General features: G+C 37.9%; 1 protein-coding gene across 3 annotated transcripts in view; it reads left to right on the forward strand.

Annotated features, from left to right (window-relative positions):
- Nucleotides 1-27,755, forward strand: part of MTUS1 (microtubule associated scaffold protein 1) — a 116,634-nt gene that overhangs the window by 49,501 nt on the left and 39,378 nt on the right. For 2 of the 3 annotated variants that reach the window (XM_030239309.2, XM_018926484.3), the window contains exons 5-7: nt 3,634-3,765; nt 5,668-5,757; nt 6,996-7,043. In XM_030239309.2, the coding sequence (XP_030095169.2) occupies nt 3,634-3,765; nt 5,668-5,757; nt 6,996-7,043 (270 nt within the window). Of the gene's footprint in view, nt 1-3,633; nt 3,766-5,667; nt 5,758-6,995; nt 7,044-17,875; nt 18,354-27,755 lie in introns of those variants that run through there. The other variant, XM_009100663.4, reaches the window with a different exon arrangement.

Raw genomic sequence — 27,755 nt, forward strand, 5'->3', positions numbered from 1 at the left:
TTGTACTACTTATTAGTTCTAGGTCTTACTCTTTTTCCCTCTTCTCTTAGAACTTTGATTTTTGAGACATACTGTCTGAAAGAGCTTTGAGCCCTGGATTTTGGGTTGATTAGAGATTTTGGTACAACTTCTCTTCCATTGTGAAACACTACATAATCAGCATGTCTTTTTAAGCTCTTAGTGTTTACAGGTAGTGTAATATGTCTGAACAGAATGGTTTACTTGTCATAATATTTGGAACAGTGTGTTACAGGTTTTCTGATGCTAACTGTTTTCTTGAACTGGTTTATATCTGCTTTTGGCATTTTAGGACAAAATATGTAGATCAAATTACAGGCACATTAATTTTAGAATGTGAATCTTTGTATGGGTAGACGTCTGTAATTTCTAAGGTAGCTGTGAACACTGGTGTATGACCTAACCAAATCAAGCTTGATTAAAATTAGTGAGAATATTACCATGACTTGCTTTGTTTTAAAGTTCTACAGCACTTTTTAGGAGTTCTGAGTGGGAAAAATATTAAGAAAATAACATACAGCTGACTATCAGACATATTACTATTCCCAGCTATGCATATTTAAATAAGTTCATTAAAATATTCCGCTACTATTGTATCACCTGTTTTATCTTGAAGACTAGGCAAAGGTCTTTTATTTGTGCCAGATGTCACTTAAATCTGTCTTCAGTGGACTGAGAAAGAGAGCTGTGATTTAACACTTGTCTGTAGTTTATATATGTGCATATGCATACACACAAAACAGCCCCCTCCCCACCTCATACTGCCTTCATTAAACTAAACCTAACATATTCCTCAAAAGAATAAGAGTATGTGTAATAAAATATGCATGTGCATCTTGCTCTGTAATGGGATCGGTTCTGATGCTGTGACAGCCATGTTGACTTTTGCTGCTGAGGTTTAGGACTGTATCTGGAGTTGCTAAGCAGCTTTGTCCTCTCTTCATGTTGCTCCCTCATGTAACAAAGGAAGGGGTCAGCGCCTCATAACAAAGGAGTGTATTCAGATTAAGTATCCAAACAGATGACTCCTTATTTAGCCTGATTTGCTAGCTGCTGTAATCTGTTTTGTCCACTGCCTTCAAGCTTACAATTTTTTCCACTCCGATTCACGAAGACCAAGCAAGAGCAATATGAGAGGTTGAACATGGCTGCAGTCTCGTAGACTTTAAGCTTGCTTAGATCTTTTTTAAATGACTATACCAGGAGGACTCCGCAGTTGCACAGAAACTAATTTTTCTCCTGTAATTTTCTTCAATTCTACACTAACACCACCGACTGATTCAGGAAGCCACTATGATATTACCTTACTGACACTGCTGGTAGTGGGGTCTTACAGCTTTTGTATTGTTCCTTTGTTAGCCACGTTTACTGGGAAGAGAAGTAGGTTGTATTCCTTTTATTTCTATTCTAAAGCATGTATTTTGTTTTGTGGAGGTTGGTAAATATATGTAATGTTTTGATCTGCTGAATTTCTGTGATATTATTTTTCTTTAGGGAATTTTTTACACTTGATGAGAACTATTTATATCTAATAGTAAGGTTTTGTGAATATAATGACTTAAGATTATGTGTAATTCATATGTTAATGAAATTAGACTTTGAAACAAATTGGAAAGAACTAAGGAATTTTCTTTGTTTTCTAATGCTAAGTACAGTGCTGTTCTTGTTTTTTTTTCCTGCATTTAGTCTACAATGTTATAATTTCAGAAAAAAAAATTTGAAGCTTAAGTGTTTTTATTAGTTTGGTGGGACACACAAAAATCAGAATGGGAGGCTTATGCTGTGTGTGTCATGAAATGTATGACAAACTACTGTGACCCTGTCAACAATATTAAATCAAAAACGTGCTTGGCTTGTTTGGAGTATGTCCTCTGTTAGCAGGGAAAAAAGATGGCAAGCTGCTACTTTGTCAGCTCAGCCCTTTGTTATGGGATGTCCTTGGATTGGTAATTCCATGTGGCAGCATTAGGGCTTTATTTTTTTTTTTTTTTTTTTTTTTTGTCTAATGAGCACTTGAACTTTGTGATTATTTTCTCTAAAATGACTTCTTATTTGAGAAGCTCAAAAATCACGAGGTTTGAAATGCTATTGTTACTAAATGGATATTTTGTATGCAGTCAGTTTGAGCATTGAAAACCAGACTTTTTTTAACAGTAATCTCAGTTTTAGTGCTGAGCTGAAAATGCTATCCTTTGAACATACCAAAATGTTTAACTCTGAGGTTAAGAAAAAACCTTAACCTTCCAGATTTTAATTACATTAAAATAATTGTATATATAGTAAATAGTGTTTCAAAAGTTAAAAAGCTGATCCTAGAAGTTGACCTGCATTTTTGTACAGTCAATACTTCATTAAAATTCTTCTAATAAGTTGAGTTTTCAGATCTTTACTGAGATCACTTCATACCTGTCTATCTTTATTCAGGATTGCAATAGCTGCTCTGAATTTTAATACAAAAGGGATCAAACTCTGTAAACCTGGGAGGGATCAAACTCTGTAAACCTGGGAGGTTTTTGTGGGGTCATTTTGGTTTTTTTTAATTCCTGCGCACAGCCTGGTTAGCTGACTCCGGAGTTTTTAATAGGACAGAACAGTTTCCTAACTAGTCCTGCACCAGAAGGCTGCTCACACACCCAAAGCATTACTACCATCGTGTGCTGCTGATTTAGAAGAGGAAGTAGCATGCTAGCTTGCAGGCAGTTGTTAACTGCTTGCAGTGAACTCTTGAGCACACATCCTTAATTTAGTAATTTACAAAAAAAGTTAAGGACTCCTTCATGCCTTGTGCTTCACCAAAATGAATTGGTTTTAATTATATAGTGTTGATCAGGGTCAGATTCCCACACAATAACTGTGTTGCTGATGTGTCATGCAAATTGCTCCTCATGTATAGATTTTTCTGGCAAATATTTTTAGCTTTTGTGTTTTTAGAGAGGCTCCAACTTCCTTTTTTAAAAAAAGCTGATGGCTTCAGTTGCATGTGTTTGTTAAAGGGAAACCCTCTTTCTGTGGTAGAAAATATTTAGTGGCCAAAAGCATCTTTTTGAAGTAGTTAACTTATGTGGTTTATTGTCTGTTTAAAGACAATAAAATAATCCCAAGATTGTATGCACCATCTTTTGATGAACGATATTAGACATGTAGTTCACATTGCCTTTGAAAAAGACTGGTCTCATTAAAACACTTATCTGAGGCAAACCTGATAATAAATGCCAAAAGCTTCCCCCTCCCCCACCCTTTTGTTTTTCAGTGACTAGACAGAAAAGCATTGCTGTGACAATTCCACGGTGACTTAATTTTTTCTTGTCTCTGGTAAATGTCATGTGAATTCTTATTCTTTAACGTGTTAGTATACATAATTGGGTAGAGCCCAAACCAAAGTCTACTCAATCTGTACTTATTTTAGAAATATTTTCATATTTTTTCTGGACAACAGAAACAATGTTTCCCAAAATTTCAGTTTTTTGGTTTTCATGGAAAAATTTCTCTTGTGACCATAAACTCAAACCTCTTTCAAGGTTATTTAGTCTCTGGTAAAACTGACTTGTCTTATGATTTAATTTTCTCTAAACTGTATATGCCTAGAGCAAATTCCTTTGTGATTCTGTTTTGCAGCTGCAAGTGCCACAGCCATCAGGAATGGAGAATGGCCTTCAAAACCAGCCTGCCAGAATGGCACTTCGGGGTCTGTCCCTTTGAAAGCACTACCAAGACCTAGATTGCACTCGTTGAGGTCAACTCCAAAAGGTATATGAGTCTGTTTGTAGACAGAGGAGGTAAAATCACAGCAGTGGTGATTCAAGTGTTGTAAGACTTCATAGGAAGGCTGAAATATTCTTTGTATTGCCATAATTGATGGAGGTGTTTCAGGGAAATGAAGAGGTCTACGCTGTGGTACAGCTCAGGTTTGCATGGTACAGGATCTAAATGCATCTTGCTGTGTGGCAGGTGACATCACATGGGGTTGGTGTTGTTTTAAAGAGTTCTTTTCCCTTGGAAAATTCAAGTCACAGGCTCTGTCACTGCTGGTAATCTGCAGAACAGACATACCTGAATTTATCCTGAGTGTATGGTTGTTCTTGTCTTTATGCAGACTTTGTATTATCTTCACCCTTTTCAGGACTGAAAGGGTCTTGGGGGATGGGGATATATTTTGAATGAGATATTGTTAGAATGTATCTTCTTCTGTAGATAGATGTCCCATCTTTTGAAGGGAAGAGTCACAGAAACTTAGCTTTTCATGTTGCTTTTTCTTGATATTCTTCTTGGGCTGAATTAGAAGCTTTAATGGAGATGAGACTATTAATTGTGTTTTATCACCTTATGCTAAAAGAAACATTAAATGTACTTCCTGACTTTGTATTAAGCATTGTTCAGGTTCCTATTTTGATTCGAGCTAGGAACTCTTGATTGGCTAGCAGTGACACTTCCACTCAGGCCCCAAACAGCAACTGACAAGTCATTCTCTGACCAAAATTAAAGACATAATAGGAGCAGATAAATAAGCTTGCTGTGTCTCTTTCCTAAGTCCTAGCTGTAATCAGCTTGCTTCTGACCATTTTTGTGGTAAACTGGTTATTGTAATTGGATAAAACCTAATTAAATGCTGTACTCCTGCATTAGACTTAAATTTTAAGCTGGTATCTGATATAATGGAGAATAAATAAGAGATGCCTGCCAAGTGTGTCTCGCTGTAATGGCGTGCTTTAAAAGAGTAAACAGTGAAAAGAAACAGAATTTGTCACAAATTGTGAGTCCCTTTGAAACAAACATGAATCACACAGCTTTCTGACAGGCTGATGCTTTCTGTAGGGGTCCAGCACATGCAGCACAACTATGCATAGCTCATTGTCTTCAGTGACCTGGCAGTGTGCCTTGAGCACCTGCAGGAGCAGTGTGACCAAAGGAAGCTGGTATTCCCCTTCAGATCAGTGTTACCTGGACTGTGGTGTTGTGTTTTGGGTCCTTCCCAGACCAAGAGGGTTGTTTTGAAACTGGAAAGATCCAGTGGAGACTTAATAAGATGGGTGGGGTCTCTGTCCAGTGAGAAGAGGTTGAGGGAGTTGAGCCTGTGCAGTCAATAACTTGAAAAGGACAGCTATAAAGGTCATGCTGCCAGACTCTTCTCAGTAGCACCAGATCATGTAGCAATCAGAAATGCTTGCAAATTGTAGAGTGGGAGATGCATCCTTGCCCAGTGGTGCTGTAGAACTGCCCTTCCTGGAGGTTTGCAAGGCCCATCTAGACAAAAGCATGGTCAGATGATCTCGTCTTAGTGGTGACCCTGCTCTGAAGGAGAGTGTTGATATCTGCCCTCTGGAGGTCTCTTTCAGCCAGTGTTTGCTTAGCTGCATTGTATTTGCTGCTGTTTGGAGACTTCAGTAACTTGATCTTAGTGCTAAATGAAATCTTTACTAATGTTTTCTCCTGCTTACAAGGCTTTTAAGTTATCTTTTTATTTCTTCCAGGATGAGTTCTAGCAAAGCAGATATAAGTTTAAATACAGCTTAAATAGTCTAGGCTTCTCTTTTTGTGTTTGAATAGATTTGTGGATCTCATACTTAAATGTAAAAATGTAAGATATGTCTTTAATTACTTTAAAACTTCAAATAGTTCTACTTTAAGGTTCATCTCAGCTTTTACTTTTAGGAGCCAAGACCAGGTCTGCTTCACTGAACCAGTGCACACCAAAATCATCTGGGCCTCTACACTTAGCAAGGAAAGCTGGTGAGACTAGAGGTAATCAGCTGTTGGGTAGTTAACTTTTCACTTTTTCTTGGATCTCTCTGGCTGGAGAAGGATCAGCTTTGCTTTATGATTTCAGAAAAATTGGGATAGTTGACTCATTTTCTTTGCAGTTCACCAAATTGGACACTGGCTCTGCAAGGTTCTGTTCCTTACCTATTTGCTTTAGGGACATTCATTGTCTACTGTCTGCCTGAAGCTTGCATCCCATAAAGACTAAAAATACAGCATAATTAATCTGCGTGTTAAATGATGTTCTGTCACCTGCTTATGAGGTTGCATGCTTGCAAGACACAGTGTAGGCTAGATTTTGCCAAGTTGGTGTTTAATTTAAGCAAGATTCTTGTGAGAGCATGCTGATCAGCCCTGGCTGTTGATGATATTTACTCCGCTTTGTTTCTGTATCAGATGTTTGTTTTACCTTTAACTTTGAATTAAAACTAGTTATTTCTGACAGAGTGAATCAAAAGAACAGATACAAATCTTAGGACAAGGTTTGTAAGACCAAATTTTCACTTTGGGAGCAAAGCTCTATTTGTAAGACTGAGGTGGGGAGCAAGTACAGCGGTGGTACAAAGCAGCTTGTTTCCTGAGGAAACCTGTGCAATAGGATCCTCACTATTCCTAAAGCCTGCAGAAACTTGTTGTCAAAAGACCTTTTATAAACTTTTGCACGTGACTTTTGCACTTACACCCAGCAGTCCAAAAGATTGCTTTCATTCAAATCCTTCAAAATAATAAAGTTTGTAGGTCAATTTTCACATAACTTTTAAGTAATGCAGGAAGGGTGGGTTAACTTTCTCAGGGCTGTCATGTATATCTAACTTGGTTGTTAGCACATTTGAGAATGTTGTTAATTTATTGCTGCTCCATGCAAATAAAATAACTGTAGCATACAGAAGGAAAAAAATGCTACAATACCAGTATAGATGATAGTTTTTTCATTGTCTGTGGTCCTCTTTGAATGAGTAAAGTGAAACATTGCTACCTGACTTAAATGAAATATAATAGCTCTAATGGGATAATTGTAATTGGGAATGCATCCTGCATTTACCAAACAGTTTCTTATAATGCTAAATCTTGCTGTAGATCATGCCGTCAGCCATCAGAAGAAAGAAACTGAAATTGCAAAGTTTGAGGAGCTTATGTGGAAAGAATCTTGAATCTTAAAAAAGGCAGCCCTACTGCCCCTTGAAGTATAATTTTTTTGTTTGTTTGTTTCCTTTCTGAAGGTACTCCTGGAAGAAACTTACACCAAAGCCTATCTTGTTTGGGTCCCGGTGAGTTTCCTGAGTGCATTTTATATTTTTTGTGGTGCAACTTAAGTTTATACATTATATTAGTATGTTGGTTCTTTGGGAAGAACAGATGCACAATGGATAATTCTGTAAACTATCACTGACTCTAGTTTCAAGGAATATGGAAAAAAGCCTATATTCCTGGGTTTTGTCAACTTTCTGTCTTCTGGCTACCCAGCTAAGGCTATACAGTCTGTTCTGTTCTGTTTCCTGTGGAACCTAAGGAGGTTTAAACAGTCTGCAAAAAATAAAAGGAAATGAAACTTGGATGTAATTTTTACTTTTTAGCCAAAATAAGTAATGAATGAAGTTGTGTGTTGCAGCATTAAAAAAAAAAACAAAACCAAACATACAGAAGAATCCCACATAACCTTCCTTTTCTGGAACGTTCATTGTAGGTCACCTGTTGGTGTGAGCTGTCCTTGTGGATCACTGTAGAGTACGTTTGTGTAAGAAGTTGAAGTAATCGGAGCGTGTTGATGTGTGTGTCTGCTCATGCGGCAGAGGGAGAAATCACAGCTGATTAAGTGGCAGATGGCGTTTCAAAATCTGGCAGAGTTTTAAGGACTGCATATTGGGTTTGTTTTTGGCGTTTGTGCCAGTCAGGACACCTGGAGCTAATTTCTATCTGCCAAGAGACTGAAAAGTCTTCAGATGATGCTTCTACTTGCAGCAGTTTCCAGGTCTTTTCAAGAGAGTTGGCAGCCTAAATTAGTTTCCCGGGAATCAGTGTGTATTTGTTGAATTAAAAGCTACTTGTAATTAATTACTCATTGAAAAGCCCTTTTTGAAAGATACTGAAGATCACCGGAAGGCCCTGTGTCCCCTGAGTGAATAGCAGATGTCTTTCTGAAAGAGGTGCTGTAGCCAAGCAGATGTTGTAAATTTGAGTCTGAAATTAGTGAGCAAATCAGTTCTGACCTATAACTCTGGTACTGTGACAGTATGTTTTACATTTCCTGTAGTCATAACATGCATTTAATGCTTTTGTCTTTTAGCTTTTGGGTGTCAAATATATTCATATTAATTGTGGCTGAGTACTTCAATATCTTCTGTTAAGAGTCTGGGCTCCTGTCAGACTTTGCCCAAAGTTCATTCTGTTTGTTGCTTTTAGTGGTATTTGACTGAACTAATGTTAGTTTAGGTAAAGCCTGACGCTGAGTTTCAAGAGCTCAAACCTAGTCTATTGTATACTCATGTAGGGCATGATTCAGCTAGCAACATAATGTCTTGATCAGCTCAGTTGAGGAAACTCCTAATAAGCAATAAAATCCACAACTGGACTAGAAACTAGAAAAGCAAATTTATCTTACACTTAATCTCAAAATATAACTTTATTTGCCCCAAAATTCAGTGTGCACTTTCTCACTACTTTCCAGAGAAGTAGTGTTCTCTCTCCTTTTTACTGGTTTAGTAGATTTTTGCTTATGATTCATCTTTTCTGACCTAATAAAGCATGTAACTGCATAACTTTGAAGTGTTGGATTTGAAAAACACAGCCATAAACTCCAAATTGACTGTAATATTTAGCAATATTTTAATTAATGCTCTTTACTCATACTTTTGCCAATAAAATGGCTAAATTTCAGTGTTTGTTTTAACAAACCCAAACTGCTTACTGTGCTATCAGCTTCCAAAACTAGAGATGTTAGGCATTCAACTTAATACATTTCTAATTTGTACAGAGAACTCGTCTAATATCCCATTTATGAATGCAGAGCTGTCTGGTAGAGTATTTTGCACTTTTAAGAAGCTTTTTTTCCATCCTTACAGTTGCAGATAGTTCTTACAGAATAAAAATACAGTGTCACTGCATGGGTATTCTACAGTACAATGTCTTACATTTTAAGAATAGACAAATGATCTTTTTTGAAATAAACTGAAATAATGCCAGCCAGTACCATGTAGAAAAAGGCCCACTATCTTTTTTTCTTTTTCTTTTGGCTTTGATATTATAGTGAAGCTTTGTTCTAATGACTGCAGCTAGTATAAAGCTTTTGTTGTTTTATTTCAGTGCCATAGTTAAGTCTACAGTTTTAAGCCTTATCCAGTCAGAAGTTCCAACCCCACTTCTATTTCTCATCCATGTGCCCAGGACTAATTTGTTACAGCAGAACTCTGGTAATTTATTAACTCTTAATTAAGAGTTAATATTTTAACTCCTACTATCAGAAATCTGATATTAAGGTATTAATTAAGTGTCTAGCTCAGTTGCTCATGCTGCCTTTCACGTTTCTTCAAGGATGAAAAAATAGCAGGTTTTTCTAGATACACTTCTGTTCTCTTGGTTCTGTTTCTCCATTTTCCATTCATTTACAGCAGTGATGCACAGCCAGAATCTGCTTGATGAAGCAAGCCACAGCATACTGTTAGTGTGCCTGTAGAACTGGACAGACTTGCCTGTTTGCAGGTGTTTGTTTCTTGTTTGTGTTAAAACATTCCCAAGGCTTTTTCTGAATTCTGTATTTTTCATGGGTGATGTTCAGTGCATCATATAAATTCTACAAGTTCTATGGTATATTTCTTCAGCACTGGCTTTAAAGCTAAGGCAGAATTACGTTCTTGGGAATGTTTTATTATACTTCTTAACTTGCTAATTTCAAGTAAAGATGGTAATGTGCACTCACTCTAATGTCTTAATGGAAATATGAATAAAAATGTTCCCTCTTATGAGATGGAATTTTGAACTGTATGCAGAACTGCCTCTAAAAATGCATAAAGTAAGTGCTGTTTCCTTTTTACTTCAGCTTCCCTGTAGAAGGAGCTGGCTGTGTCTAATCCCTCTGTAGTATATTACAGTGCAGTGTGTGTGGGTGCAGTGGGTATTCACATCTCAGGTCTCTGTTACTGGCCAAACATTAAGTTACAACACAGTAATCTCTGAACCCACGTAAGCCAAGCAAAAGCAAATATCCTGTTTGGTAGTTCCAAAGGTAAAGCAATCACTTTGGGAATAAAGCATGTGAATATTTGGCTTATCCTGTTTTTCCATGGCCCTGAAAGGGATCTGTGGTGTATTATGGATAACAAGTTAGACTTATATGTGCAGCATAAGACTGTCAGGACAACAGCAAGGACAACTGATGGATACACCTGTAAAGTGTTATTCAATATGAACATTGTGATTTATGTTGTATGTTTTAGCACTGTGATGGAGTATGCACCATAGAATTGGTTACTAAAGGCTGTAGAAGCCATGAAAACCAAAGCAGCTTTATCAAAAAATGGTACATGATCCACCATGGTGTTCTGTTTTCTTACTCTCTCTTAAATAAAGGATGTTTGTTTTAGTTCAACCCTTTGTGAGAAAATAGAACACTGAGAGAGGGAAGAAATTAAGTCAGGGGGTTTATTGGAAAAGTGAGTAATAGTGCGGATCAAGCTCAAATGGAAGAATAATGCATAAATATAGAATAATATAAAAAACAGTCTGAGAAGTTATCCCTTGTAACAGGTTGTTATCGGTGGGGTCTGACTCTTCACTCAAACCCTTTTACTGGGATAAGATGATTTTGCTAACAAAGTACTCTTGTTCAGACAAAAGTTGCAGGCGTACTTTAAGGTTCAGTTTACAGCCCTTTCTTTCATGCTCTTAGTCATTCCTGTTGAAACTTGAGAGGAAACAGTTCTTATGTTGTAGATTCTTTGATAGAATAGGTTACTCTCAAAATACTTTTACTTTCCAGGTCGGAAAAACAAGGATTGATGTTTATCACACTCTGATTGTGCTTTGTCAACAACAAACAAGACTTAATATTTTAAAATTATATGTTATACAGTGTCAAAATGTGTATTTTTGTTAAAAATTGGGAAGACTAATCTGAGATGTCATTTGCACTGTTCTGAGTGCCAAATACTTAGGTCTGCAGTTGACTGTGGCATTCAGCAATGGATGGCAAATTACCCCAGCTGTAGAGGGATACCTGCTCAAGTAACTCATTAGGAAACTGTTTCTCCTTTTGTATCTGATTAGAAGATATTTAGGGTTTTGTTATTGACTGGGGAGTGGGTATTTGCTTGTAAGAGTTTTTGCAAGCGTAGAAGAATCTGTGCAGTCAGTGGTGCTGCTTGGAGACTTGGAAAGGCCTTGATATGATATATGTGAACGTACATGCTCTGACAGCCAAGAGGTGTAGGTGTTCCACATTGCAGAAGTGGGACTTCAGACTAGCTCTAACTGAAAATTTCCATATAGATGTTTTGGATAGACTGGATTCTCAGTCTCTGGTGTTAAGAGCTTCAGATTTGTAAGTAAGTTGAGTTCATCAGTTTTTCTGTCTCTGTCCCTGTCTCAAAAGAAAACCCAGGAAATCCTGCAGAAGAACTTGGAACAGTTTTCTATGTTTTGGGGTGACCAGATTAGTACAAGATTAGATTCTGTATTCATTTAATACAGTTAATGTTTTACACACTGGAAATTCTGGGAGTTGAACAACGTAAATTAATATTTTCACTATATCCCTTGAAAAGCAGCAGACATCAGGCTTAAACTTCTTTTTACAGATATTTTACTGTGGCTGGATGATTTTGTTGCCTTTCTAGCTGCAATAAAAAGCTTTAGTCTATTTTTAGATGTATTTTTTCATTCATGTGAACTATGAGGGCTATCTGAATGACTCAATTGTCTTGTGATCTAACCTTAGAATACCTTCAGGCTAATGCTCTTATAAACAGACAGCAAAACTAAGAGTAGCTACTGCATGTGAGCTAGCTATGAACGCTGGCATTTGTTTTGCCATTTCTATATAAATAAATGCATATAATCTAAATGTATGAATTGGAATTTCTTAATAATTGTATTCTTTTGGGACATATATTTATTTTGAAGAGTTAAGGGAATATCTATAAACCTGAAATAATCTTTGAAGCACAATAGCTGTTGTCTTCTTGTCCAGATTTTTACTCTGTTACTAAATATGGTATAGTACAGCAATTGGATCTAAGGATTTAATTTCTTGGGTGAGAACTAGAATGCTCCAGAAGTCTTCAAAATGGAATGGCTGGTTTTGATAGTCAGAGAATGCCACTCCAAATTCTGAAGTAATCTATTTTGAGTCGGGTTTTTTTGGTTTGATTGTTTTTATTTAGACAAATGGTGTTTTCCTGATGGAGTATGTTTGTTAGAATAGGCAATAGGGTGCAAAAAACCCAGAGGTACCTGACAACACAGTCTTAATGTATTCCAGATTTAGTCCCTTCAGCTAAATCTATCAGTGTATTTGCATTCATGTTCCTTGTGTTCTTCTCAGATTTGATCTTCTGAAAGTTAACCATTTGGGAAGGTTGTCTGTTGTTCTGTGCTAACAGTCAGCACTGTTCCCTGTGCCTTCAACAGAAATTTTTACAAAAAAACAAGGAATTCCTAAACCTCAAGGCTTGCTATGGAGTAACATATGAGCCATCTAATTCCAGTGGTAGTAGTACTGTGTGGGCAGTTTGTCAGATTGATGGACTGAAAATGTTGGGATTTTATTTAAAATTCCAGCAATGAGGACTTGGTAGGAGTTTTATCAGTTTTGCTATCGTGACAGACGATCATTCTGAAGGCCTTTTGTAGCCCAACCAAAATGGTTTTCACACTACAAGGTCTGTTTCTTCTGTTAATGCTTTTAAGTAAGGACCTGTGTTCTGGATTAAAGGTTAGATATTTCAGAGTTCTTTGTTATTATTTGGTTCCAAACTTCTGTGAGAACCTTGCTCTCCAGCTCCACACATCCATACTCCAAAATAGTGGTGATGCAGAAGTATGCAGGCTTTCTACAGCAGGAATGTTTGTAGTTTATTTCTGTGGTATTTATTCTGTTGTGGGGAGGAATGTCTGGTTCCCTTCCCTGTTATTTATTTTGATGTTTCACAATAACAAGCCACACAGAGGAGAGAGCACAGAGCTTTGGTTTTCTCACACTTGTCTAAATATTGGATAGGCCAGCCTCTTTGTGAGTAGAGAGAGCAGCTGAAAGGGATGTCGATACTATCTCCAGACTGCATCAGCTCAGTCCAAGTGATAGAGAAAATTCCCATGTTGGGAGCTGGAGTTTCGTTGGACCCTCTTAGGGGCTTAAGTGGACATAATACTTGAAAGATTATTGAGCTGTCACAGAAATGGGAAACATGGCCTTGTGTCAAAGATGGTTAAACAACTTGTACATCTACCTTTTTTTTCTGCATGTCTGGGGTAAGGGAGAGTGTACAAAGCCCACACAGGTAGGTAAAAGACAGTGAGTTATCTTGAATGTGCTTTGTGCTCTCCAGATAAACCACTGTCATGTCTTAGGGCATATACTTGCCAAATTGACTTTATTTACAATATTGCTCTTTCTTGGAGGCCCTCTGGGTATTGTTGTGAGGCCATGGATGAAATGCATGTGCATGGGGAATATAAATCAGTCTTGTGTAAATAAATAATAGATCTGTAGGCTGTGGGTCTAGTTTAAGCATTTATCTTTGCTCTGTTGCTTGAGGTTTGAACTCACAAGAACTTAAGCATACACCTACCCTGTTTCTGAATGGCAGCAAAGAGGTGGTTGCGGGTTTTTTTCGCATCTGGCCAGATCATTGAAGCTTCCAATTTTAGGGCATTTTACTGTAACATTAGTGATATTGTACAGTGTTGTAGAGTAGTAGCTCTGTAGGATTTTGACTGAGGAAGTCTAACCAAAATGCTGTTTTGAAAGGGACATCCTGCAAGTGTACTTCCCTTAAATCAGAAGTTAAAAATGAAATTATTCTTGTAGTGTTTTGTGGCTATTCTCAATTATAAAAGAGTGAAGATAATTTAAATACCACTGTTGCATGTCAGAGACACAGATCAGCCTGATTCCTGTATCAATTTACCTGGGAATCTACTGCAGCATCCCCTTCAGTTTGACAGGCTGCTGAATTTATAATGATTAAAAGGTTCTGTGTACAGAAAGAAGAAACATTAATTATTTAGGATTTTAGTTCCTGCTCTGAGGAAGGAAGATGTTTCCTTTTTTCTTCAGGAGAGGATTTGAGCTTAAAATTAGTTGTGAAGCTGCAGTTTGCATTCATTGTGGCAGCAGGTACTGTTGCCTACAGGACGATTAGCTTTTCAAAGTGGAGCACTGGCTAGAGCAAGGAGATCACAGGAAAGTGGAGTGGGAGCAGTCATTTTCCAGAAATAAAAATGAGGACACAGATGACCCTTTGGCTCTTGGCAGGTTCCAGCTTTTTGCATCTCTCTTTGCATAAGCAATTACCCTTCAGTTCTTCCTGAAGTATACCCGGCCAGTAAAATCCATCTGCTCTGCACTGCTCTTGCTGTCTTGTGACATGGAGCCAAGTGTCCTTTACATGGACTACTTGGATCTAAATATCTAGCTCCTGATTCAGACCTTTATACAGTGAGACACTTAACTGTGTTACAGTGGCATTTTTAGACGTTGTTGGATGAGGAGAGAGGGAAAAGGACAGCAGAAATGCAGACACTGTGGATTTGGCCTCATGAAGCTGAATTGAGACCCTATACATGCCAGTGCACTTTGCTCCATTTTTTTCATATTGCTAATGTTCCCAGGAGTGGCAGATATACTAAATCTGCTAGGGTTAAAATAGGTCTGGCCCCTCCATCAATCTGATGGTGTCATCAGGTACTGATGCATTTAGCAACCCAGACTGAATTACACAGTCTTAACAGAATAGAGCCCCTTTGTCCATGTTAATCACAAGTTCTGCCCTTGGAGTCCGAGGGAAGCCAGCAGTAAGATACTAGTAATAAAGTCTGTCTTGTCCTTTTGTCCTGTGCGTATTACTTCCTATTTTATTCTGCTCTTTTCTGGTGCTGTTTTCTATCACCCTTCTCTAATGTCAAGAAAGACCTGTCTGTGATCCTCATGTTATGCATGAAATGTAGACAGTGCAAGCTCCTGGCGTGCACTGTTAAGATCCCGTGGATTACGCCCTGGCTTTGTAGTCTGGCAGCACGAGGCCCTAGATGACTGTCGTGGGAGTGCAGACAGGAGTGGAAGGTGCTGTTTTCCTGAGCCAAGGAAACCATGCTAGCACATGCATGGCCACCACAGTGGGGCTATTCTGTGGTGTGACGCTGAGCTCTGGAAAGATTACTGGAGGAACCTCTCTGCAAAATGAGTCTTGCCTGGGAGCTGTTCAGACTGGCATGGGCAATGCTCTTGCTGGCTGCTGTCAGAGCACTGGGTACTAGATGGCACTAGATGAGACATGCATCCATTGCTCTTTATTCGTGCTGTCAGGTCTGCTTCTGAATAACATAGGCTTGTTTCAGGTTTCTGGTGTTTCATACAATTAAAACTCTAGAGGCTAGAAAGGCATTTTTGACAGATTAGAAAGGTTTTACACGTAATATGATGTATCTGTTTCTTCGTGGTCTATTTTCACCCTACCAAAGAGCAGGAAAGAAGGGGGAATAAAAGTATTATTTGTGTATCTTGGTAAAAGTAGTTTTGGCCTTTCCTAAAAGGATTTTGATGTTCATATAGAGCTTTAGTCTGCTCATATTTTGTATGGTGATTCATTCCTTCTGCAGTTTCCAAACTGGTTCATTACATCATGTTTTTCCTGTAGAGATTCTTTGTTCTAGCTCCTATTCCTAGGAGGTTTCTGTGGGGTGTTCCATCTTCTCTGGTTCTACAGCCAATGAGGAGTTCTTTACCTTTCTGCTAAGCACTGATGCAAGGATGGGGAGAAGTGGTGGGTTGTTTTTTGGATGTGTTTTGTTACTTTACAGTGGTTTGGGTTTTTTTTTTTTTTAGCCTGATTGGATTGTTTCCATCTTTTTGAGAGCATCAGATTGGGAAGGTGAGAAAATATTTACTACATAGGGCAGCTTCTCCCTTGGAGGAATGTGGGAACAGGAGGGAAATAAAATGGAGTTCTTCCGGGGGTGCCCTGGCAAAAGGGTAAAACTTGGTGTGGCTGGCTAATAAGTGATGTTTGAAGACTGGCTGTATGCCCAGTAAAAATCTCAAAATGCCTTAATTAAGAAAGGATTTGACAATAATGATCTAATATTTGATGAGATGTGCTAATGAAACTGTGCATGTGTGAGTGCACAAATCTACTGAACTGTGCTGTAACAAGCCTTCTGGTTTACTGCTCAGTGTGGTTTTCAAGCATCATAATAATGCAGCCCAGAAAGGGGCAATGTCTTTGATAATAGCATTGGATTAGCAAAGAGTCTGGAACTGCAGGCTGTTGGAAAGCTAGATGAACACACATTGCTTATGCCAAAACTTTTCAGACTAGAAGGAATAGATGAGGTTTTACAACAGTAATGACATGCATGCCCTGCTGTGTGCAGAGGCTGCCCTGGGAACCAAACAAAAAACCTAATTTACTGTCTTTGTACTTATTTTGAATGGTTTTGTGTGGACTGAAGATGTATTATAGTATTTCAGAGTTGGTGTTTCATCAGTGTACTGGGAAATAAATATTTTGGTACCTGCTTTGCAAACATGCTGGTGTATTCTCACGCAGTTTGCTGCAGTTTGCTGTGGAGGTTGCCTTGGTGGGGCTGTCTCAGTGCTGTGCTGCAGCTTTTCTGCTCTACATACAGTGAGCATCTGCTTCACTGTCACTGCACCGGGCTCTGTGTGATCTCAGAGATACCCAGATACAGCAACAACATGCTATTTTTAGTTCTAGCTGATGTGGAAAATAAGCTCTATGAATTTAAAGTGCATCTTGAGCAAGTAAGACATGCAATTACAATATGAAAGTTAGATTTGTGGAGGTAAAGAAAAGAGAGGTAAGGCACTACTGGAATGAGACCTGTCACTGTGATATTAATTTGGCTTATACCTGCTTCAGACTAAGTTGAGGTAGTTTTTTCTGGAAGTGGAAAAACTGTTCAAAGGAATAGATGTTAGAGAACATTGGCTGGGGTTTGCTGAAATGGCAGGAGTGCAGAATCAATGGAAAAGTACCTAATTTTGTTGTCTCTAAAGAGTGACAAAGTCTGTGGAGGCCAGCTCTTCAAACAACGCCAAAGAAGTATGAGCTGCCACTGTCTTGTCTCCAACACTGGCTAAGAGTTCTTGGGTGGTCCCTGCTGCAGCAGCTGCATGGTAAGGCAGGTGCTGACCTCAGGAAAAGTAGTCAAATGTTTCTTCTTGCACAGGAAGGTGGCCAGTGCATGTATGTCGAGTCATGGTCACAGGTAAAAAATGTGACTTTTTCTAATATGTAAAACAGTTGCTCATTTACTTTATAAAATTTTTTTAATTTAATTTTTGCTAGTGGCAGTGGACTTCAGCAAAGGATATGCAAAACTTTTCAGCTTGTTAAATAGTAAGAGGAAACTTTTTATATGAGGGCTAATCAAATATGGGAAGTACATCTATTTTGTAAGAATTCTTCCAACACTGCTTATTTGCCTCAGTGTTTGGGTGCCTTTAAAACAGTTCTCTCCAGCTGGGAGAGAACTGTTTTAATGTGAATTAATGCCTGAGTCCTTCTCTGATGGTAAATGGAAGCATCTGCAGTGTTGAGCTGCCAAGCTAAGCAGAATTTCCCTTAAGCAGCTCTCAAATACTGAATTGTTCTTAGAGAATAGATGTGTCTTTGGATTTCTTAGTACTTTAAATGTGGACATAACATTTAATTGAAAGAAGCAGTTTTAAAAAGTGCACCCTGAGAAGATTTTTGGAGAGTGAAGCTGAGCTATGCCTCTAGGAATATTCAAATAAGGTTCCTTACAGTTTTCAAAGAAAAATTACATGGACTGTGACATTGCCGGATGATATATTCAGCTGGTGAGACCACCCACTTCCTCCTCCTCCCTCCTCATCCTCCTCCTCCCATTTCTCCTTTTCCAGTTCCCAGCCCACGGAGTCCCATAGCAGATTGAGCATCGGTACTGTGATGCAATTCAGAGGCTGTTGGTTTTCGAAATCACTAAGTCGGTTTTATTCTGAGGACGAGCTTTGTTTTCAGAACATCTGGTGAGGAGAAGCTGCCAGCAGCATTTACATTGTGGATATCTGCTTTTACTGATTTTTTGCTTGTCTGTGCATAAGGAGAACCAGCAAAGGAATGAAGACCTGATTATTTCTTCAAGCCTGTTTTCTTTAGGAAGAATTGCTCACTTCTGCCAGTAGTGATTTAAAAACATAATATGTGACAGTACATGGAGGCTATTTCTTGCTTGTTTGTCTTCCAACTGCACTGAAGACATGTTATGGTCCCCGAAATTTTCCTTATCCAACATGCGCATAAGGCTGACAGCCAAGGGATTGCTTCGAAACATTCGTCTGCCTTCTGGCTACAAGAAAAGCACTGTGATATTTCATACAGGTTTGTGTATTTTTAATATGACAATTAGAGCATGCATTGAGTGAGTATCTTGTTTACTTTAACAGCATCTTATTTTTAGCAAGTAAGAACTGTACTGGTCATGAAAGTTTTTGAATTTCAGACAGAAGTCTGAGTTTCAAGCAAAGTAGTTTCATATTCTAAGTTTCTGCATGTGTGCTGAGCTGCTTGTTTGGAAGATAGTTATTCTGTTTGTGAAATGCACATTGGGATTTGCTTTTTCCTTGCACAAATCCAAAAATAGTATCAGGAAGTCTGTGGTATTAAATATTTATCTAAAAATTTTAATGGTTATCTGCTGAGAACACTGTCTTTTCTGTATCTTGATAGGGTGCAAGGGGGGAAGGCAGGGAGGGAAGTGGAATGAATACAGGCTGTTATAGTGTGGCTTTCTGTCTGTGGGAAATATTTGAATACTTACCTGTAGATACCTGTTATCACAGTTGTGCTAAATACATCTTACTTGCAAATGGAACAAACAAACTTTTGTGCCTTTTCTTTCGAGACAAACCTAAAAGGTACAACGTTTTGAGACACTGAAGACAAGTGTGTGTGTTTAATTCATACACACACACAGACACAGAGAACACAAAACCAAAAAAATATTACAAAATTCTCAGCTGCGTCTGACCTGATTTTTATTTTCAGTGTCAGGTGAAGCAAATAAAGCAAGTTTATGGAAGGTGGGCTTTATTCCACGACATTTGTGTGTCATTTTGGGGATGAGGGGTGGAAGTTGTTTTTTTGTTTGAGCTGAGCTATGTGACATCTAGAGATACCCGAGAGCATCTTACATAAGTATTTTTCTCCACTGTACTATTTACGATTTTCTTTCATTTTACTCAGAGGGGAGCAAGCAGCTACATAAGCTAGTTTTGCAGAAGCTCTTCAAGAATTTCCTCTCTCACTTGAATACCAGCCTTTTTGCTTTTATTTTCTTGGAGTTGAGTGCTACCAGTCAGCTTTCCTTACTGTCCTGTCTTTCCATACGGCAGCTTAAACCATTTGCCTTGTCATTTCTTATCCTTGCCAAAGTAAATACAGCTTCAAAATTCTTCTGGGATGATAAATGCATTTATGAACATAATACAGGCCAACTGTACAATATAGGCTTCTGTTTGCTGGTTACTTGTGTTGGCTTTAAACTAAGATTTAAATACCTTGATGCCAAAAACTCTTATGTAAAAGGTGTCTTTGTGCATACAGCTCTATAAAAAATGTGAAATTTCTACATAACACATACTCCAGGACCAAAAATCCTAAAGGAGAAGATAAGGGGAGATAATGTTCAGTCTTCCAAATGTTCATTAAGTGCTACTGAAATTTATGTGATTTTGGAAAGTAAATGCCAGTGCATGCATCAAGAGAATTTTACAATTATAAGAATCAGCTTTTGGTTTCATTTATTTTGAGTGGATGTGAAAACAAAACCTACCTGAAGGTCTCTGTGAAATAGAACATGTAAAATAGATTGCAAGCCCTGTGTTCTAGTTGAGCAGCGCTACATTAAATAAGAAGTGCTGAATAGACCTTTTGTGTGTTTTCTCTATGTACAGTATGTACAGACTAATAGCACAGCACTGAAGCCTCAGAGGTTTTTGCCTGCTTTTCCCCTTCTGCTTTGCTGTCCTTGTGTCTTATAGGAATTTAGTATGTTAGCAGAAAGATGACCAGTGGTTAGCTAGAGCTGAGTATACCAAAAAAGTAGGGCATATGGAAACCAGGTCATAGTCTGTAGTGTAGAATGCAAGTATGTATAGATAATACTGTGTGTTTTGAAGCAGCAGAATGCATCAAAGCTTGTTAGTGATTATTTCAGGTTCATAAAACTCAGCAACAGTACATGAGGCAATGACTGTGTATATCACAAGCATTAAAAAAGGTTATTTTCTGTTGCTCAATGCCAGGAGGAGCCATATTTAGTTTTGCAGCACCAATATGACTGTCTTTTCTTGTAGTGGATTAATTTAATTAAAAGACATGTGGCTTCTTTCCAAGGTCACATGAGCAGTAGGCGCAATAAGCAGTAGAGAGTGGGTCAATAAATAAGGGAAGGGGTAACTGCCAGAAAGAATTTCAGGGTCCATCTAGGAACATGAATATGTATGAGTGTTATGTAAACAACACTGAGTTCCAGTTTTTATGTAGATTGCACTTCTAAGAAGCATTATCATGAATTTCATTCTTTGCTCCCTTTGATCACAGCACAGATTGACTGCCTTTATTACTATAGACCACCCTTGAGATCCTTACAGCAATGGTTGAAGTGTAGAATTTTAAAGTCGTCTAGAGCACGGGTCAGGTTGGATTATTCTGTTTTCATATTGTGCTTGACAATTGCAGTGCAGTGACTTGGTGAGGTTAGAATGTAATCACTTTTGGGAGGAAGAGGATGGAACTTGTTCTTGGGTTTTCAGTCTGACTCAAGGGTAGTTTGCAGCAGCTTGATGAAATTTTTTCACATGGAGCATGGGGGGACAGAAGGTTGTTAAGGTGTTAAGTTATTCTAGGTTAGTCATTGCACTTTAGCATTAAATGGATCCTTGGGCTGGATATCTTTGCTCTACTTGTATTGTCAATCATGTGGAGGTATCCAAGTACCTAGAGTAATTCAGATATGTTGCAGCATAACCATGCAGGGAAAGCCGAATAAAATCAGATGTTTTTCCCATAGGAAGGGAATAAATTCAGGTGAAATGTAATGTAATATTTAAAAGTTTTTAAGGTGTTTCAGCTTGTTGCCTTGTGTCTGTCTTCCACGACAGTGCTCTGCACTGCTTCAAGGTCAAGATATCCAGAAGTTTCTTGTCTCTCCTTAAATGCAGGCAGACATCGAAGTATCAATTTTCTCAGCAACTGGAAGTATACTACACCTGAATTGTTAGCTGCATGTAATGAGTGCCCACTTCAGCAAAATAGAATCCTGGTACCTTAAGGAAATAATTTATTTTCCCATCCTGTGACTTATGAAACTTACTTGTTGCAAGTAGCTGCAAAAATCTAAACACTTCAGAACTGCATAAACATGGCAGAGGAGAGTGGGAACCACTGTCTTTCAGTGATGAAATATTATATTTTCTTCCTTTATTGAGCCATTTAGGATTTTTACCAGAGTGACTAAAGTGCTCTTATGTTCTTCATGCTTCAGTGGTGTGACAGAGTAAATCATCATCTCTGTGTAGATCATCAGTTCTGTATAAACTGTGAGAGAAAGACATTCTCTTATGAATGATTCAAAATAGTAGTTTTAAATTGCTTATGTTTTCTCTTGTATAAAGAGAAAAGTATAGACAAGAAACTAGCTTTGCAAAAGGAGGTCAAAGCTGTTGTGCTTTTTGTTGAAAATTTTTCAATGTTTCTAGATTGTTTTTTCTCAAAATGTTTTCATCCAGTCTCTTTTGCTGCTTTTCCACTTTCTTTCCTTCCCTTAAGCAAACTGTACTTGGAGCTCGTGTCTTGCTGGTGACGGCTTACTAAACATGTCATTTCAGCAATACCAGTTTTAAAAGCTCCCTGGCTAATAACAAGAAAACATCATAAATGTGTTTACTTGGAGAGCTGACATCCTTTTTCAATGACTTCTTCCCAAAGATGTTCTCTGATCACATTGGGAGCTATAAAATTCTGTGTGTTGCAAAGTAGGGTTCTTAAAAAAGGATTCTAAAAGCTTGAGATGCTGTGGGTTGCTTAACTGTTCATATCACTTTTTTCCCCATCCCCCTGAAGAATAAGTGAAGTACTGGTTAAGTGTCTGACACTACAGTTTAATACAGCACCACAGAAAGATACCAACACACTGAATCCTGCTAAGTATTCTAAATCCAGAAGACTGTTGGAGAAATTTTATACAGGACAAGTACGTTAAATATTTGTGTCACCCACCGAGGAAAAAAATAGTCCAGAAGTAAAGCCAGCTCATCTGTTCTGAGCAAGAGAAGTTGAATAGCTGGAAACCATTTGTCATGGGGGATTTTAAATTTAATCATGTTCCTGTTTAAGTCAATGACATTCTGCTCCTGACTTAATCTATTCAAGACTGCATACTAAATGACCTGCCTGATGTGCCTGATTTCAGTCTTAGTAGGTCATAGCTTCGAGTAGGCGGGTACATGAAAACTGTATGGAGATTTTTATTTTCAAGTGTCACAGCTATGTGTTTCAGGGTTTGTAAGTACAGTTTGTACTTCATGCAAGTCTCATTCAATAGATGTGTTTACAATAGCTATAAAATAAAGATAGCGCTAGTAATTTCAAAGGTAGCCTCAGTAGCTGAAAGGATCTGCCAAGCTCATCCAAAATCCTGTCCCCCAAGCAACAAAAGAAATTCCCCAACCCAGCAAAAAACGTGCCAGAGTCAAAACAGAGTAACTTACATGTGATGTTAACATTTAACCTGTGCATCTATTTAATAAAATGTGAAAAAGAATTGAAATGGGGATCTTTGCCTCAAAAAATCTGAAAAAGAACAACTGGTATGCTACTGAAAAACAGATGCATAGCAACTTGTGTTCTACTGTAGCAAGTGATGTTGGATTTTGTCATTCCTTCACTTAAATAGATTAATTATATGTGAAGGATGCCCCAGGTATTTGCCAATATGAAATAAATAGAATTGTTGCTTCAAGCACAACCTCATAAAAGAAAATTGGAGAGTAAATTGTTGGAGTAAATTGGAGAGCAAGTATAAAAGATAAAACAAATAATCTCTACTAGTGCCAATGCATATTCTAAGTGTGCATTTTTTCCCACTTGACATATCTAATAGGTGAAAAGGGTCTGGCTGCAAGTTCTATTGCTGTAAAGTAGGTTCGGGTTGGAAAATGACAGGCAGCTACACTTACACTTAAAAACTTGAATAGCTTTTAAATTACTTCAGGGGATTTCCAGTGTGCTAAAATGAGGCTTATACTTCTAAATCTGCCTCTTCTAGTTTTGCAGCTTGTGCAGATGAATCTGTTATCATAGTAGAAATGGCTTGCAGTATTCAGACAAATGAAGTATTACTACTTATTCAGCTCTTCTAATCTGAATTTCCTAAAACATACAGCAATAGCTTTCTTTTGAGGAGCATACCATGACATTTGAGTGGTAGAATGCAACCTTTTGAGGGTCAGCCAATTGTCTCATTGTCTTGTGTTACCCTTCTTTCTTTGCTGGCACTGAAAACTGATGTAGAATTTCTTCCATTTCTAGTTAATTTCATTTTATGTTAAGTAATGTGTAGATTAGGACCACAGTTACCACTCTTACTGCCATGAATGGCAAGAAATCGCAATTTCTGTTTATAGAGATTTGCTGTTAACTTGGTATCACATAGTGAAGCAGCATTGCTAGTTTTTCTTATTTAAAAAATTTGTAATCTGTCAGTATTGCAATGCATAGGAATAACCTGGGTCCAAAGGCGATGGATTTGATGACTTTAGGGAAGTTGTGGTGTTCCAAACAGCTCTTGACTGTTTCGTCCAATATCATGCCAAAACCTAACTTATTTGGAAAATTATTTGCAAGCAGACCCTATCTCTCCTGGCTTGTCTTTTAGAAAAAAAATCTGTGAAGGCTGCCCTGGTCAGGCAGTCCAGCTGGAATAGTGTTGCTCCTGTAAACAACTAAAAATGTTAGCACTATCACCAGCACCTTTCTAACCATGTCCACCAACAGGTCACAGAGTATTGGTTCTGTTCTGTCTCTTACAGGGACAACAAAATACCATTTGATTTGCTGAAAAATGAATGTATTGGCAGTGTTACTTACATCTTAAAATAGTGTAAAAACACTCCCAAAAACCAGCATCCCATTTAGTTTAGCTGTCCAGATACTCAAATGTGGAAATAACTCACCTTAAATAACCTGAGTTCTGTCTGCACATGATGTTTCTTTACAGTTGCTATATACGAACCTTTCATTGGTATCATCTTTACTGATGTGTAGTTATTATAGCTAGGGCATTAAATAACCTGGGGTCCTGTGTTCAGCTCCTGGTTAAATTTATATTTGCTACTTTTTGTCATGATAGTGTGCTGCTTGTACACTTATAGCAAGTAAAAGATCTTCCTCAGGATCCTTGTGTAAACAGTTTGTATGTGATGTTATGGAAATACTTCTAGTTAGGCAGGAAATAGAACGGCTGGGAACATCTGTGCTGAAATTCTTTTAATGAAAGCTCATCCTTTCCTGAAAAAGAGCTAGCAGTCCTTCAGTAGAAAAGTCACAATATTACAAATGGTAGTCATTTATTGGTTAACTTCTGTAAGAATAATTTTAGACTTTCAGATACTGCTTATATCAGAAGCATCTAAGTTATTAAAAATGTTATGTTTGTATTTATTGCATGAATAGACTTTGCGCAAAGCCTTGTCAGCTATTTTAAGTCATAAACCAGGATTATTGTAAATGTTTTCTGCAAAAGGATAAGTGAACTTTCTTGGAAAGCCAGTTGCAATTATTGCACTCCAAAGAAAACAGAAGACTAGAAAAAATTTACTTTTCTTAGCCTTAAACATGGCTATGTTGTGTAACAAATATTACAAGGCTTGCTTATTTCCACAAATATTACTGTACAATTTTCCACCTGCTTAACTCACTTATCAAGTTAAGACATTTTGCCAGTTAAAAAGATAAAAGGTCCTGATATGAAATGAGTAGCATAACCCTATTAAACCTGTATTTCTGTATTTCAGGAGGGACCTCAGGATATAAGGTAAAAGAGAGCAAGATGTATGTCTAATATGCAGTGAATATTTTTCTTGCTGCCTTTGTTAGTGGCATAAGTAAAGGTGCTCATATTTGGAGATTTTTCTTGAGGATTAACTCACATATGGATTTTGGTCCTTGTGATAAGTTAGGGGTACGCCCCAGTGAACACCACACTTACCTGAGGTGTCAGCTCCTCAAGAAGATTTCTGTTGTCCTGTTTCCCTCCCTCCCTCCTCCCAGCCCACCATCCGGTTCAGCCAAAATGTCTGCCATCTTTGTAGTTTGCTTGCTTGCACAGAAGAGACTCAGGGGTACCTAAAGTGTTAGGAATGGTATGTTGAATGTTTTAAACCTTCTCCACAGGAACTGCTTGGTCTCCACAGGCAGCAGGACAAGCAGTCCCTCCTTGATGGAAGCGCTGGTAGCTGTCAGGCAACATTTGCCAAAATGGTGTTCAATTGTGCAGCTTGGTTAGGAGTGGCTGGAAAGAGAAGTCCCTTAACTGCTCAGCAAGCAGCAGAAGGACTTTGTGCCTCTCAAAGGGTGGAGACATATATTTAGCTGATGAAAGTGCTGGATGCTTCCCTGTTCCCTGTTTTGTTTTCAGCTTGGCAAGATGTTTTCAAATAGGCTCCGAAATGTTGCACTTAGGCCGTTCCTGAAACAATGGTGTGCAATGTCCCAGGCACATCCCTGGGGAGATATCTTTGCTGTTTAATAGCAGGAAAACTGCTTAACATGACAGGAAAAACGCAAATAGGTCCTTGATGTGGTGACTGCCAAGATCTATATAAGCACATTTAGTGTGTCTTTTGAAAATGTGGATTTCCAGCAGCACTTAGAGCTGGTATGAGGCACTTGAGATGTGCTATTTTCTGTCTTGAACTTGCAGTGAAGCATGGAAGATTGAGTTCACATGAATGATTTTAACCAGCAGCAACTGAAGTGCTCTTATTGAGATGCTGCTCTATTCTGTTGACCAGCAAATGGTTTTCCACTGCTAGGGCAGTTTTAAAGTACCATTTCAAGTTTAGTTTTAGACACATGTTCATCTACACTGGTGTTCCTTAAAACATGCTATGCTGCTGTCTCCTTAAATTTTCCTAAAGTTGTGAGTTTAATTTTGATAGTTTAAATTTTCTTTTATTCTTCAGGGACTTAATGTTAATTGTTCTGATATATGTAATCAAAAGGATGAAAAGCACAAGTGCTTAAACTTCAGATTAGAAAAACAACTTTCACTTGTGTGACCAAGCCCAGTGGAGGTGATCACATGCAAGAAATATTTTTAGTGCTTTAGAAAATCAGTACTGATCTAGAGTAACTCAGAGTCTTAATTGTGCTTTGAAACAATGTAGGAATAGATAACACTTTACTTAGGCACAGAAAAGTTTATTGCAACTTCCCTGTGATCTTGTCATGCCAAGGTACCCATCTGCCAAGAGGGTAATGGTATGTCTCTGCCCTGTTGTGTGGAAATGATGGTACAAGTTAATGCTTCTTGTAACGTAATTGCTTGGTTATTTTTTGGTCATGGGAAAACACTAATCTGGGACTGAACCTGAACTTCAAGTCAAATGAAGTCAATGCAGCTGGGAAGGAGCAGCCTGCTGGGTTACCATTTTGGGCTGTGGTTAAAACCAAGATAATGATTGGAACAAAGTCACTGATTGATGCCATAGTGAACAATGTTGAAACCACTGCATCAGCGTTTTATGCATAACCCCTAAGAGTGCCAGGACTGATTCTTGAAGGGATTTGGGAATTTGATCAGTTACTGTAAACTTTAATTTTCTTAGTTCATTTCCAGCCTATAAGCTTAATCATGCCTATATCATCACAGAATTATTATTTTTTTTAATCTTTGGAATAAATTAATCTACTAGCTTTGTCTCTGAATTGGGTTGCACTCTATTTTATACTCAGAAATTTGTGACTTCTCTTACAAAGTGAATCTGTATGTACCAAAAAAGAGATTTTGGATGCTAACTGTTAGTTTTGTAACTTGATATTGCAAACTGTGGCCATCAATTTTTTGCAGAAAATGTTTCAATTTAACTTCTTAGTGATCTTTTGGTAGATAAAATATGATTATATTGGATAACTTAGCCCTGATTATAGTGCTTCCTACATGCTTAGAAATGCTGTCACCTTGCTTTTTAAAGAACATTATTAGAAAATTTGATTTTTAATCTGAATTTGCTTTCAAATGGCTGTAGGGTTTCATGAACACAGGAAGATGTGTTTCAGCTTCAGGAACACTTTCGGTACAAAGGCAATAATGCAGGCAAGGCTTTGGAGGCTCTCTAAATTCCCACTGTCTGCCCTACTTTTTCTTCCATAATATCCTTTAGGCAGGATTTCAGTGCCATAGTTAAGTCAGTGACATTTGTTAGAGTCATATAATATCAGCTCACACTAGTGTGATTAGATAAATAGCTTCTGAGTTCAAACTAAAAGCCATTCTGCCCTCTCTATCGAAGATAGCTGCAGATACTGCACAAGGGAAAATGTTGCATATTTAATGTACTAGTCTTGTGGTCAAAAATGTATTTTTCTTTGTACAGTTGTTTTCAAGGGAAGATTATGATTCTTTGCAAATTACTAAGCCTTACATATGCTCTTCTCTGAAGGATTTTGAGTAGCTGAGGAAAAAAAAAATCAAGTTCTTGAATCTAACACTAGTCTGAG

Source organism: Serinus canaria, chromosome 4, assembly GCF_022539315.1.
Source record: "Serinus canaria isolate serCan28SL12 chromosome 4, serCan2020, whole genome shotgun sequence".
In the NCBI taxonomy this organism is placed as follows: domain Eukaryota; kingdom Metazoa; phylum Chordata; class Aves; order Passeriformes; family Fringillidae; genus Serinus; species Serinus canaria.